General features: G+C 47.0%; 1 protein-coding gene across 1 annotated transcript in view; it reads left to right on the top strand.

The window, feature by feature from the left end:
* enah (ENAH actin regulator) overlaps positions 1-15779 on the top strand; it is a 62866-nt gene that overhangs the window by 27379 nt on the left and 19708 nt on the right. The window contains exon 4 of the mRNA XM_070925910.1: positions 8646-8718. Coding sequence (XP_070782011.1) covers positions 8646-8718 — 73 coding nt within the window. The remainder of the gene's footprint in view (positions 1-8645; positions 8719-15779) is intronic.

Below are 15779 nucleotides of genomic sequence, written 5' to 3'. Positions count from 1 at the left end.
GAGAAAGGCTTAGACGGTGGAATAGAAGAGAAAGAAACGCTAGTAAGAGAGAGAGAGAGAGAGAGAGAGAGAGAAAGGCTTGGAAAGAAATCAGAGAGAAAAAGGCGAAGAAGTGAGGAACAAAGTGTGAAAGAGAGAGTAGTGGGTATAGCAAGTGGAAAAAGTCAGAAAGAGACAGGAGAGCTCAAAAAGAGAGACAGCTCAAAGAGAGAAGTCAGAGGTCCACCAGCTTTTTGGAGATTATCTGACTACTGCTGTTGCTGCTGTTCGCGGCTTTGGTTAAACTGAGGACCCCCCCCACCACCACCACCCCTCGCTAAGGCCCCATCACTGAGGTATCCGCAGACATGCCTGCTGCAGCAAGGGTTCACCGATTCTCCCGGGACCAGCAGAAGATCAGCCGCGCTCAAGTCACCCTCAGGAGTGAGTAGCCGCCCCGACAGGGCTCAGTTTGAACACTCCAACGTTCACCCAAAGGCGAGCCCTGCATGTGTGCATCTTGTTTTTGCCCTCTGGTCGTGAGTGCCGCGACTTGACGGAAAGGACTTCACCGCGCCGTAGTTGGTTTGCGCGGGCAAAACGGAATGCCGAGACGATTCGTCCGACGAAGCCATAGGCATCATTTATTAAGCAACAACCGCCAACAAGTACTTACTGCAAATGTGATGATCTCATTTGTAAATTGAATTACGCCGTCGGCCAATACAGTCCAGGTTTCTGATTTGGAATCAGGAGTTCAGTTCAAATCGAATAGCACACACACGAATGTACTTCTTGTATTGTAATGTATTTGCTTATACAAGTAATGATGTGAAAAATCCACGAGTGTGTGTTTGAACCTTTCACCCATTCTGTCCCACACGTTTCAGCCGGAAAGCGAGGCCCCCGAGGAGACTTGATTGGCTACAGAGCACTTTCTGTAATTTCATTGGCTTAAGCCGTAGCTCTAGTTGTCATGCAGCAACAGTGGAAGGCCGGAGGGAGGACTGACCACAGTTGCCATGGTCTCCTGATCTTCGAGGGAGGGGTGTAACTTTTAATTGTGCATGCGAGCCACGGCACGAACATGTCTTTGTGTTTGTCAATAGTGTGTAGATTTCTTTGGCAAGCCACAGTGTATGCTGCAGATATGAGTTTACAAATGCAAAATGCCATAAACAAAAAAGAAGGTATCAGTCACTGATGGATGACATAGCGGCTTCCGGAATAAACGTGACCCAAAAGGAAAGGGAAGCTGCTGACAGTAAACATGAGGGAATCGAGACTGTTCAAAACACAGTATGTTGATATAGCGTAGCATTCCACGCTAAGCACTATACAGATCTAATGATCTATCGCCATCTCTTGTAATTGAGCTTTTCGACAATGGGACTTTTGATCATCCGTCGAGCTTTCAGCCGTGGCTGGAACTGATTTTTCCGTTTCATCTCTTGGGTCGAGATCAGTGTAAACAACGGGAAGGTTCGAAAATCCCAGGCTTTTATAAATTTCTGCCCATAAAACTCCAATTGAACTCAGGGAAGTCATACCAAAGCCAGCATTCCTACATGGATGTCGTGCCACTCACCATAATTGCATATTTGTGGAGGAAGCTTTAAGGCAGGCCTTTTTAAAAATGCTTTGACAGATGAAATATCTTTTATAAAGGATGATGAATAATATACCAGTGGCACACTCCTTCCTCTCCATCTAATATGATCTGCTGCCGTCTCTTGTAGTTTAGCGCTGACAAATCATCAGCCTTTTCACAGCTCATTGAGCGTCGACTGCCAGTTGCGAATGAGCGGAGGCTCGTTTCACGGGGGAAGCTGATTCGGCAGGTTTGTGCACAGCCGCCTCCTCCCGCGCTCCTCGCTCCTCCATTTCCTCCCCATTTCATCATGCTCTTCTTCTCCTTTCCCATCGTTTCTATTACTCCAAGTTTTCACAATGAAGAATACTCGCAGGATGATGATGGAAAGCTACATCTGTCTGCAAGAGCTCCTCCTCTGCGTTGCTGTCTGGCTGTGGATCTCGCACACTTTGGTTCAACGGATTTGGCCGGCTTTGTTGCAATCAGCCCGGCGAGCCGATGATGAGTCATGCAGTAATATATAATTCATGGCAGTATTGGTTTAGATGCTTATGGGTGAGGTGGCGGTAGCAGCCGTTTCCCTGCCTTGATATCAGAGTCTAAAGATACTACATATGTCGGGCTGAATCTGGGGGAAATGTGTATAAAATGATGCAGAAGACACAAGGCCCCAGTGAATAGCCCAGTCTACTTTAATCCTTCAAGGCCATCTAATAGGCCCGGCCCTCTTGTTGCCGGGCAGATCTGAAACTATACTAAGTTCGTGTTTGCAGGTTGTGTCACTCGGACATATGATCCTCCCTGCCATGTCACTGAGATATTCTAACAGGGCAGTTGGTTGATCCATAGGGGTGGAGGACGGCAGAGGTGTAGATGTCGGTGTCCTACTGCCCTTCTAGACATCCTGACTCCCCCCCGATCCCCAAAATAATCCCCCAACATGAGAACAGAGAGAAAACAGCTCTGTTCTGGACCTGCAGTGGATTAAATCTCCTGCAAATCTTTCTGTAATAGGATCCAATGCTAATTAAGATATTAATGTGCTTTGATCAAGACAGAGGTCCTACGATAATACTAATCCTGTGTGAATCAAGCCAGACTCTTGGCTATATTTGTCTTTTTTTATGTTGCTTCCCTAAATCAGGAAGTAAGAACTTTTTAAAGCTCGACCTTAAACAGCTGCATTCAGGGTAAGAGATAAGCCAAGAGGATTTCATCATTCATTAACTCATACATTATTTAACAGGGCTCCCAGAGGCCTCGCTTCTTCCGAAATTTGTGGATTTTATGAAAAACATGAGAAGGTATTTTTCTTGTTAATCAAAGTACAGAATGGGAATTCATCAGGACGTTGGAGGTTTGCTTTGTCAGAGCAGCAGTTTTCAAAGAAATGACACGATGGGGCCTGAGAACATACTGTAACTTACCGTAAACTTGGGAGTCCTTGAATGTCTTTCTTCTAAACAAGACATTGAAAGTCATAAAGAAGTCATCAGATTTAATAGCAGAGAAAGCGTGTGTGTGTGAGCTTTTAGGTCCCTAAATACTGTAATATCAGCCCTCAAAAAAAAGGTCTATGGTGAGGTTGTTTTAAGGTAATGAAGTCAGGAACAAGGTTAACAGAGGTCAGGAGGAGGACGGAGAGGACGGAGGTAGGGAGAAAACAATTGATGAGGAGAGCTGGAAGCCAAGTAGAGAATCCGAAGTAGGCCTGTGTGTGCCAGGTAGCCCATTTTCATTGGCCATCCAATATAATGGTTATTGATGGAGACCTCAAAGAACCATTTCACCTTCTTCTGCTGGAAACACTGACATCAGCAGGATGCAGGAGAGGGAGACAAAGCAGCGAAAGAGCCATTAGGCAGGCACGTTCCCAACTCTTGATCATTTCTTTCAACTCCTGCCTGCGATGCAAGTGTCTCGTAGTAGGAAATCAGAAGTAATGGGCAAAACATTCTCAAGAGTAACACGTTTGTTTGGTCCTACTTTTAGGACGAGGAGTAAATGCAGTTTATCGACTTTCTTGACCTTGTTGAGCTCCAGAGGAGTCCTAACCTGTTTGGGGCTGCCAGCAGTCTGGTTCAGGGCAAAGACATTCCGTGAAAGGAGAGATGTTTTGGGGGAAAGCTTAATGACAATAAGCTTATTAAAAGATAAAGCATAGTTGAATCATTTTGGGACTGACCTTGTGCCGGCGCAGAGGAGAACACATGCTTTCGGCGGAGCCCCGGTGTAATCACAACCTCGTGCGTCTTTGCGATGAGGAAAACGCAGCTGTGCAAATGTGAAGGATCAAACTTTGAAAGTCCTTCCAGTGGCTCATGAAGATAATGAGGTTTTAGCTATTTCTTAATTTAAGCATCATATTTGTGCATATGTAACCTTTGTAACTAGTTACCCGAGTTCCGACTTTTGCCCTACACATAAAGCCCTCAGCTGCAAACTGCGACTGTCATCGTTTCTACTTTGCAGATCTACAGTAAATGAGCAGCATCGCACTTCTCGCTCTCCTCTCTGAAAGTCAGTGTAGGAGGCTTCAGAGATGTCTCTCAAGTCCTAGTCCTAGGCTCACTTTCCCTGTGATTCTTCGAAGGGATTCTGTGATGCTTGATAGATCCGGGCCAAGATCTGATCCTGGCCCACGGCCCACTTGTCATGCTATTTAATAGAGCAATATATTTCTGTGGAGCAGGTGTCATTTTCTTTTCCTGCTTAGCCTGGGCTATAGCCAATCACAGGGTGTTGCTACGGATGCTGTCATTTTCAGCCCTTGGAGGATGACATCATGGGCTAAATGTAACCCCACTGTATGTGTAGGTTCTAGCTTTTCAAAAATGTGTCCACCCAAGTAATCCTGCTATTTGCGCTTTAACAGGACGGTCTAAATAAACCCGGACTTGGACATATGTCTTCCAGTCAGGTTAACTTTGGCAGCGCGAAGACAGTCGGAATTTCCTTTGCATTTTTCCCAGAGGAGTCTGTCTGCGATGGCAGAGTGTGTACGTCATCTAGCTAGCGAGTGTGTAGACTTACTGGCCTCCGTGTCCTGCTGGGAGCCACACATGCTCGAATGGGAAGACGTGTACGCGTAGGAATGCACTGAACAAATGCTCATCCGCCAGACTCCTGAAACACCTTGACCCCCTTGGACAGGTTGACGCCACCAGCTCTTCACTCGCACAAACACGGATGGACGGCAGCTTTGACGACAGGTTGTTTCTCTGCCGAGATAATGGATGGTGTCATTTATAACAGTCAGTCTCTCCTTTGGCCTTCACGTTTTTTGTTTTTTGATGGTGCAGCTGTCTTTTAAGCCCATGTAGGCTGATGGAGATGTGTGTTTCTGGAGTGTGACTGAATCCGAAAACGCTGACAGAGAGTTTAGAACAGTTACTAGCTGGAGGGACCAAGCAGACAGTAATGACAGTAACTTTAGCTGTTTGCTGTGGAAACTGTGTGGCCTCGTGTAGTTAGTCCCAGGAACACAACTCCATGTCCGCATTATGATACTCTTTTAATTTCACTATCATACATACGTTTTAATAGTCCAAGCAGCCTGGCTTTATGGCAAATAAAGATAAAGATATAGACTTCTAAAATAACCCTTAAAATCTTCTACATAGAAATGAATGAAATGCATATATATTATATTTTATATATATATATATATATATATATATAAATTCCTACACCCTTAAAATCAAGAGGGCCCCCCTCCCCCCGTGGAGCTTTGGCGACCCCTGATGGGGGCCGAGACCCCCAGGTTGGGAACCACTGCTGTACAGATTTTCAGAGATTTGCCTCTACAAACACAACAACACTGAAAATTCGGGAGCAACTTGCCCATCCAGAAACAATGTCCCGGGTCACTGTGGATAATCCACAGAGCCTCCATCGTAAAAAGTCTTTTGCGGGAATTACTTCCTCCCAAAGAAGTAGTCATTGTTGTTATTGGAGGTGGAGGCAGTCCTACAGGAAAGAGGGTTTTTGCACCCCCTGAGTTCAGTTCAGCTCATTTTAACGCCAGTTAAATGTGTTTGAGGGCGCGTGGGTGCCCTATTCAGTACATTTACCCGGGTGTCGACAGTCTGCTGGAGGCGAGTCTCGCTACATTGGAGTGTATGGCAGAAATCTCAGATGCTGAAAAGCGAAACTATCCGCATGGGCTAGGAATAATCTTCTCGTCTAATTTCGGCGACCCCGCCCTTTACGTTTTGATGCTACTCCCTGGGATCTGAATGAATAATTTAGATGAAAGACATAGTGTATCCTTCCCTACATCCCTACACACACACACAGCGCTGTGTCCTTCTCTGTATCCAGCGTATGAATAATAGATTGGATCCAGGAAGTACAAACTGGCCGACCCACCCATCAGGTAGAGATTCCTGCCACATCCTGTATACAGCTCTCTCTCTCTCTCTCTCCCTCCCACTATTTCTGTCTCTTTCTCTGCCCTTTTTTTGTGTTCCGTCAGTGTGTTTTCTCCTCCACGCTTTTGTCTCTGTCCGGCTCTCATTCTCCAGCTCTTTCGTTCTGTCTCTCCCCTCTCATGTCCATCCCTCCCTCCCGCTCTCTATATCCCTCCCTCCCCTCTTCCTTTGTTTCCACCAATTATAAGCTATCGGAGCTAACCGGCACAGAGCCACACCAGGCGTTTCAGCGTCATCTTTAAAAGGTGTACCGTCGGGATACAAAGGCGTCAAGATTACAGAGGATTATAGAACTTGACCGGCTACCGGAACAGGAGAAGGCTCAACATTTTGTTTATTAAATTAAAAAAAAAAAACAGAAAACACTTGCTTTTTTTTTTTATCTTTTCTCGGCCAACCGTCACCCTGAGCTTTACAGGACTCCAGCAGTGTAGGCAATGCAGAGCTAAGGCACAGGAAATTGAAAGAAGAGCCTCCGAAAGCCTGGGCCATGGTTTTGTACGTGAGCTCCCAGGATCGCACTGGGGGCGGGATGGCGGTCGCGCTGAGGCCTGGCAGCGGGTCAGACGGGGCCCCACATGGACTGTGGCGCTATGTTTGCTGCCAGAGGAGGCCCACACTGACCCTGATGTCATGTAGGTACACAAGAGTGACGGGGGCGGACCTCTGTAGTTGTTGTACTCGTTGTTCGTGTGTTGTCCGTGGGGAAAAGATGCTGCTGGATGTTCGGGTTGAAGTCAGCTAGAAAACTTTATTGGAAATGGATATCCTCTTCAACATCCTTTACCTTGGTTTATTCTCTCCTTAGTCCTTTGAGCTATTATCAGCCTCCTGCTGAGGAGACATTACAAACGCTCTCCTTCCCTGCGGTGTATTTTAGTGCCATGGATAGTGATCTCACGACCGGCTAATATAGTCAAGTACAGCCCAGTTTCTCTTTGTTCCCTGTCTGCTTTGGTCTGTGAACAGCTAGCTGCCTCCCCTTAGCATCACCTCGTGCCTTTGCCTCACCTTGTTTCTTCTTTCCCAGTATTGTGTCTGATAGCGTTTTTGGATGCGGGCCAGGGCTAAGTGCTGCCGCCGCGGGTCACTGAATCAACTCGGACCTCTCAAGACCTTCCGAGAAGGGAGAGTGCCCGAATGTCCGTTTAGAGAGGGCGCCTCGACAGCCTCGTGAGTGTTGTGACATTAAAGGTGGAAACGTAAGGTGCCACAAAGTCCCAGTTCCTTGTAGTGAAATAGTTCAATAATAAAATACAGAAAGAAAAAAGCTTGGTCTAATGAGAAAATGAGGCTTAAATGAATGTCAGGCCCGATGTGATCTGAAGTGTTCCCTCCTGAGCAGCTTTCGGGGCTGCGGCCCTGCCCAGGCTGCTGTCTGTGTTCTGTCATTAGCAAATAAGCTCTATTAGAGCGGACAGTAACACGATTACACCCACAGGCAGCGGAAGATGGGGGCGAGAGGACCATGTCAGCAGTCGCAGGCGCAAGATATTGACCGCCCGTGGACTCGGCTTCGTTCAGTAGCATTTCAATTCAGTCCACACGAGAAGGACGCCAACCAGATCGTAATAATAAGAGGATTCGGATAATCACAGGCAGATAGGGGGCTGGGTGAAGAAACGCTTGTTTCTGTGTTTCCAGGAGATGTGGCCAACGCTGTGCACCGCTATCTTTCCCGTTTTATTGTTGGCACTTGGCTGAACGCTAATCTGAGCCCCCTTTCGCACATGCAGTCCATCCGTGGAATGTTCAGGAATGTTTCCCACGCGGGGTCACGTGTGAATGGGAGCCGGGGGCCGATATTCAGGGAATTCTGTACCGCCGATTTCCCACCTCAAGACCTCGCAACCTTTCAGGGAAAATGCCGGTACGGCCGTGAAAGCAGCAACATTGCAGGGACAAACACGTGAAGGGTGACGCAAGACCTACCTACTACATACTACCATGAAATGCTGCGTTTTGTGCCAAATCACAGCATGGCCCACGGCTCGCGCGAGGAGGCCCCTCCAAGACGGAAGTGTTCCCGGATGCAGCTGTGAACTGGGAAAACAAAATCACTGGCGGCGCCTGAAAGGTTGTCCCAGTAATTTACTGGGAACTGCGCGTGAACGAGGCCTTCGTCAAATCTGCTCCCTTTTTCAGCTCCACCCAGATTCAGTAGCCTCTGGTTGGTGTGTGTGTGTGTGTGTGTGTGTGTGTGTGTGTGTGTGTGTGTGTGTGTGTTAGACAGAGGGAGAACAGGCACCATGTGGGTCCGTCTGGCTCTGCTCAGGTGTTGCCAAAAAAGTTGGCTCATCAGCAGGAGTAAATGAGACAGTGATGTTCGGGCGCCTCGTCTTGTTCCTGTGCCAAATCTCCCTGTTCGGAGGCTTTTATACAGCTCTCCGCACCGTGGAGGCTTGATATAACTTTGATAGGTTCTCTTAGCAAAACATGAATTCAGTTTTCTTATTATACGATATGATTTAGTGTGTTTTTTACTCTGATTTATTTATTTTTTGTTTGTTAAAATAGCACACGAGGAGTTGTGTGTCGGTTGGAATGATGATGGTGACATCAGCTGAATGTCTAACAGGACCTGTGTGTGTGTGTGTGTGTGTGTGTGTGTGTGTGTGTGTGTGTGTCGCCCCCTACAGGCCCCACACTGCCCAGACAGGCCCCCCAGGTTCAGAATGGCCCCACACCAGAGGAGATGGACCAGCAGAGAAGGTAAGAACCGCACAAACACTTCAGGAGACAGAACCTTTGGCGCGGTAAAGACAAAGAGAGCGCACAGAACCGGGAGGCCCATGGCGGGAAATTACAACGCGTAAACGTAACACATCCACGGTAAATACAGGGAGACAGAACTGGTCTGATTAGTTAGAGAACGGAGTTGACGCAACTCTCCCTCTACATGGCTCTGGGCTACGGAAAAACCTGTAGGCGTACGCCACAAGGGGGCGACAAAGGTTCCCGAACTCCAACTGTCCACCTTGTTTCTTGCATCTCCATCTCTCCCTCTTCTTCCATTTCCGATCTTTTTCTTAATTAATCCATTTAGGAGTAATCTGTTTTTTTCCCACCAATCCATCGGTGTCTCACACACACACTCATACGCACGCACACACACACACACACACACACACACACACACACACACACACACACTCTCAGACAAAACCCTGCGCACTCACACTTGTTTTTCTTCCCCATACAAGGCCACTCTTCCCCTCAGGTAATAATGAGGCTCGAAACAGCTAGAAAACACATTGCACACATACTCACACACACACACACACACACACACACTTGCATACACACACACACACACACACACACACAGAGCTGTATTAATGGAGGCCAGCTGTTGGCCAAGGTTTAGAACCAGTCCACTAAAAAGCTCATTCAAGGATTTCATTAGAATGAATTGCCCACACACGCACTCTCGCATGCAAACACAGGAACATGGACACAACACACACACACATACACACACACACACACACACACACACACACACACACACACACACACACAAGTCTCAGCTGATCTGGAGCACGGCCACAAGCATTAGCAGGGTTAGAGGTCAGGATCCCTCTGGGACGAGCGATGGTCAAAAAAAAAAAAAAAAAAAAAGGATTATTCTGAAACAACATCCACAACAACTGTCATCCTTGCTGTTCCTCATTCACACACACACACACACACACACACACACACGGGTAGTAAAGCATTCTTCAGGTGTGACTCAATGGTTCTCCTAATTCTGATGGATCTGGCTGCCAGACCCCCCCCCCACCCCCCTTTCTTCTCCATTTCTTTCTTCTTCTTTTTTTTTTTGCTTTTGCTTTCTCACTTCCACCCTTTTGTCTCCGTCTTGCTTCTTTTGCCGCCCACCCCCCCCCCCCCCCCCCCCGCGCTCCCCACTTCAGGCTCCATATTTAGCAGCGGATGACAGACAGGCGGCGAGTGGATCAGTGACTGAGGTCATCTGCTGATACAGAGGCCACTACCAGCCGGGAGCTGGGAGAGCAAGCAAAGGGTGTGCGGAGGAGGAGGAGAAGGAAGAGTGAGGGGTGTCGAGCCTTCTGCTTCTTTAAAAGGAAAAAGCCCGCACTCCGAAAGCTCCGGTCGCGTCTAATCCGTCCGTTTGGTCGATTGTTTACCAACCGAGAAAAGCATCGGCACCCCAGCGTCTGTTTTGAAAAGGTTATTTAATCCGAGCTTTTAGTCCTGAACCGTCTTCAAAGCACTTCGGCTGTTTGTAATTTGTGACATAAATGCCTTTGTAGCTTTGGCTGACCTTGTAACGTGGCGGTTTGTGCGAATCCCGGCGTGTCCTCCACACCTGAGACAGTTGAGTATGGCATTTTTAGTTTCTGGTTTCCCTCGATGTCTGCTGCATTCTGGCTTCTCCACGGGGGCACCAGATGAGGGCGCTCTCCCGAACAAACACTCCCGACAAGGATGTTTAACCCGGCCTCTGAAACCAGGATGCGATGTGTACGTTTCACAAACACACGCACTGGAATACCCCAAAGCCTTACTAGTGGCTAGCTTGCTAACACACACACACATTGTCCGTGTAGGTGTTTGTTCAAATAACGAAGTTGTTTCATGTGTTTTATTTATTCATTCTCAACCGCCCTGACCCCACCACTATGGTACAAGATAAAACCATTACGGTCCATTCTAATCCACCCCCCCACAATGGGGAAAGTGCTCGTCAAACCATTTATAACTCACCCCTCGACATCTTACAATGCTTTTCATCAAGATGTGGATGAGTGTTTGCAAATGGGAGTGAGGGCGGTGCTCCTCCTCTCCCATTCCCTCTCACGCCTCATTAAATAAGATCAACTGGCCGATGGCTGGACCTCCTCATTCCTCAGTTGACCGCACGTGTTCAATCAAACACATTCCACCCTCTTCAGCGAGCCCCCCCCCCGACCGCCTCACTCACACTGAGGAGTAAACATTGAGATCATTCATCTGTGGAGAGGCCAATGTCTCCGCAATGGGATTTTCCACAGTGGCCACATGACGGCAGGACAATGTGATGCGCACCCTCATCCATCTCTCCTCTGATCCTCCTCTTCATCGAGACACAGATGGATGATGAAGAAGAAGAAGAAGAAGAGCAGGCTGGCCGTGATGCTTCAACGGTGATTGATGGATTAACGGGGAAACACTCGCTGCATTTGTGGTTCACAAGACGGGCTGGGGGGAAAAGATTGTGGATGAAAACCACCTGTTCAGAAAAATGCCGGGTGCTACCCTCAGATTAAAAAGACATGAGCTGGAAATAATAGGCTGGTGGTATAAATAGCTGGGAGGTGCGTGGGAGCAAGGGAGTGTGTGAGCTGGGGGAGGGAGAGAGAGCGAGAGAGAGGAAATGTGTTTGCATGGTCTTGCATGAAAGCGAGGATGGAGAAGTGGTGAGGAAATGGAGGGAGAGGAATGCGAAGGTGTGTGTCAGATTTGCCGTTAGCTGTTAGCGTTTTGCTGCTGGCATGTGACACTCCGAGGACGGCAAACACCGGCAGCTGCCGGTGGCAACGTGTGCTCCATTGTGCACATTGTCATGAACACGTGTTGACGTCGGCAGATATTCTGAAATGACAGTTTTTGATATGAACACACACACACACACACACACACACACACATAAACGCCTCTAAAAACCAATATGTTAGCTTGGCTTTGACAACAAGGTTGGGGTCTTATGTTAGTGGGACACGTGCACACACACACTCTGTGTATATTTTACACACTTGGACTGGGTCCTTGCTAGAGTAGCTCCATATGGCCCATCTGGGCTCCTATCCATTCAGACACCATTTCCTGGTTCTGTGAGCCAATCGGGCGAGCCACTGAGTCCAGCTGGCCAACGGTCCTCGGCGTCCCTAGAGGCAAAACCAGAATGTGACATCATTTTTTCTCAAGGGAAAATAAACCTCGGTGTACAACTGAGGACGATACGGCAATCACGGCAATGCCGCAGTATCCCAGACCTCGATATTAAGCCCTCTGACTTTAGCAAGCCTTCACGACTGATGGATAACCCCATTTATGATTTAATGCAGTGGAAGAAATAGCAGCTGACGGTGAAAGGAAGAAATTAGCATATTTCCAAACAGGAGCTGTTGTGATTTCAGACAGATTATAGCAGAATATTACACAGTAGTAGTAGTAGTAGTAGTATTTACACCAGTATCTCTGTACAGGTAATTAAACACATGTCAAGGGAAATTTTTGTAGCTAATGAGTGAGAGCTGAACCAGTGGAAGTGAAACCTTTGATCTTCATACCCTTTCCCTGCAGATCCTATTGTAACGCCATGTGCATGATGTCAATGCGGCTGTCCTCCTTCGTGTTTCTTGGCTCTTAATTTCGGGCAATAAGCCTTTTGATGTTTCAAATGTCGGCCCAAATCCTCTCCGACTCCACCCAGAATGTCTTGAACCCTGTCATAGTTAAGTTGTCGCAAAGTGGAAAGGGATGTGTGTGCATGTGCGTGTGGGGATCCAGGCCGTGCCACCGCCGCCGCCGCCCACACTCCCTTAGCAACGGTTTCCCCGGCAACTCTTGTCAGGAGGCGAGCGAGACGCCAGTTAAACCGCGCAGGAGGCTTTTTCACAGCTTTGTGAATCCCTGCGACGTTTCTCCTGCGAGGCAGAGAGGGACGTGGACGGAGAGGAGGCCCGTTTTAGGTTCAGAGGCAGGAAATGTGCGGACCGTGTAGACGGGAGGATTTAATGTGGGAGTCACTGGCATTGGTCCCCTGCAAGTGACAGGACACGCGAAATTGCAGTAGTTCATACTTACATTGGTGGCTCTGAAAATTGGACATTGCACAAAAGATTTCTCAAGGATATAAAGGGATACTCCGCTCAAATCTGTCTCCCTGTAGATGTGAAAAGGTGGCTATAAAAGGTTCGTGGTCAGCTCAAAACATGCTAGTATCCAAACTCCACCTCTTCCCTGTCCATCCATGTGCTCACTATGTTTCAATCATTCTTTTTTACAGTTAAATACACTGCTCCTGTGTATCAAAATGTCTTCTTTTTTTATATATATATATATATCTTTTCTGCCGTGAAACTGATCACTGACATTGGAAGTGACATTAATCCAGCTGACCACAGCTGCTGTTGCAGCCACCTGTCAAACCAACAGATGGTTAGTGTCGTGAAGTATAGCGTGTCACTGATGCTGATCACCTCTGATGCCACTGGTCCACCAACCCCAGAACTGCATGTGTTTTTGGGCGCTCAGATTGAGCACAGGATCTCGTGCTATACTGACAGTGAACTTGAGTTCAGGATCTTCATATTTTAGATTTGACAGACTTTGGGCTCAATGAGTATCTGAGCCTTTATTTTTTTCTTTTCTTCTCCATCCAAAGTAAATTGTACATTGTGTTCCCAAATGTCAGATTCATGGATCTCCGCACAGCAGACACTTACAAGCTTAAATAACATAACACACTTTGCGTCAGTCCTTTTTGCGCAAGTGAAAGTGACTGCAAGAGGGTTGACTTCCGCCTTGTGTTCCTGCTTGTGGGAGCAGTGAGGACTGAGGTTTTTCTCATGTAAGTGCCGTTCTTGATGAAAGTGTGTTGTACTTGTAAAGTTTTGGCAGTGACAGAGGCTGCTCTCACTGCGCAGGAATGTGTGCTGAGAAGGTGAGCGTTTACTATCGCATGACACTGGCTGTTAAAAAAAAAAAAAAAAAAGTGTCCCGTCCCCTCCTGAGGAACGACAGGCTCACGGTCCCCCTTGAGGCCTCTGGATGTAGACATCCACACACACACACAAACACATCTCCTCAGACAGGTTGTTTTAAGAGCGTGTGCACATTGTTTAGGAATGTCATGATCTCCTGCTTCGTGGAATGCTGTGTGTGTGTTACATTTATAAATTACATGGTGAGATGTGTGTGTGTGCGCTGTGTGTTGAATTGACAAGTGCTGAACACGTTTTATTCTAGCAGAACTCCTAAAGCCTTTCGCAACTCTATTGCCCTTTCAGGGTAAATTTGGCCAACAGTCGAGCTCAGAAAAAGAGGATCCCGCACGCTGCTCTCGCTCGGCAGCACAATGTGTCCATCATACCAACGTTTCGGCCCCTCTGGGCCTTCGTCAAGAGTCGAGCTAAAAGACACCAGCACAGCCTTACAGCTTAATTAGGACAGATTCAGCAAGTGCACCCTCTCACCAGCGGGTGTAGTGACACAAGACAAATTACACGGACTCTGTTCGTTCAGATTTAGTCTCGCCTAGCCATCGTCGACCTGGAATAGGGGGGGAAAAACGCTCTGGCTTGTTTGTTTTTCTTTCTTTCTTTCTTTCTTTCTTTCTTTCTGTCTTTCTGTCTTTATTTCTTTCTTGTCTTGGGCAGCACTAAGCTCAGGATGCAGCGATGGTGCCCTTGCAAAACAGTGTTGGGGAGGGTTGTTGGTGGAACATTTGCATGTGGGGAGGCAAGCCCTGGCATTAAAATGGTTAAATCCCCCGCTAGAGAAAACGCCACATAAAATAGTTGTATTCTTTGTTGTATTGATTTTACAACTTTTCCTGTTTAAAAAAAAAGACAACCATAACTTGATCATCGGTGTTCTAGAGGTGAAGCCGACCTCTACTTTAGCTCTGGAGGAGCTCACTGGACCCGTTAAAACCACCGACGATCCAAGTCTTTTTCGGCGTGTACGCTGCTAGCATCGGAGGTTGTCGATGTTGTTGTTTCACGAAGTGATGCGGGACTTTTAAAACAGTAGATAGCTGAAATAGTCGCCAGACTTATGTAGGCAGCCTACATCCGGTGAGCCAGACTAGTCCAGATTTAGGCTTAGCGCTGCCCAAGACTGTGCGAGACTAGTTGAGGTTGAACCAGTGACGTAGTCATCGTAGTCTGCAAATAAGTGTTAGAACCTTGACTCAGTTAGCATGTTAGCCTGTTTTAATAAACACACGCTTGCACTAATCTCTGTAAACTGTAGACTTGTGATACTGATTTAGAGAATGCAAACCTCCACCAATTCTGAACAATTCTCCAATTTGCTGTCGTACTAAAGGACATCAAGGACCCATCACCGCATCATCACCACAAACACGCAATTAGGATTCAAAATAAGGCCTCGGAATCTGTTGGTTTTAAATTTCTAGCTAAGAAAGTCGACCCAGATCATCAACAAAATCTAATCAATCAATACATCCTCATGTATCTCAAATACCCTACCACAGACAGGATGACAGGGCCGAGAGTTCCTCTCCACAAATAATCTTTAAGAGCAAGATTATTTGACCTTTTTTTCTCCCATAAAATGATAGACTTTTGCTAAAGATTATTAATGAATTAGTTCCTAAAAAAAATAAACGAATTGAAGCCTTAAAACAACTCCTTGACCCGCACCATGACCATTTACTGATGATGTTAAAAGCACTGGTAACATTTAGGCAGGAACATTCAGACATTTTCTTTTTTATATATAACTATTTACATTCTGAAAGAAGGGATGTATTGTAACATAGATGCGCATCAACGCGTCGGGATGACCTTAGAACTTAGTGTGCCCAATTATTAAAACATCCCGACATTTTCATATTTAAAATCAGATTTAGCTCTAGATGGACGAGCTCTGACATCTGAGGCGCCCCCATACTTTCGCTCCAAGTAAATGTTAAGTGTTGCCTGTAGGTTGCATCACCACCAGCCTCCCGTGACCCTCTGTCCAAGTCCTACTTTGTGCCTGTGTGTGCGCCTTCTGCTCCCTTAGTTACTTGGCTG

This window comes from Enoplosus armatus, chromosome 19 (genome assembly GCF_043641665.1).
Source record: "Enoplosus armatus isolate fEnoArm2 chromosome 19, fEnoArm2.hap1, whole genome shotgun sequence".
NCBI classification, from domain to species: Eukaryota; Metazoa; Chordata; class Actinopteri; order Centrarchiformes; family Enoplosidae; genus Enoplosus; species Enoplosus armatus.
The sequence above is the reverse complement of the archived record's forward strand: the minus strand, read 5'-3'. Positions and strand labels throughout refer to the sequence as shown.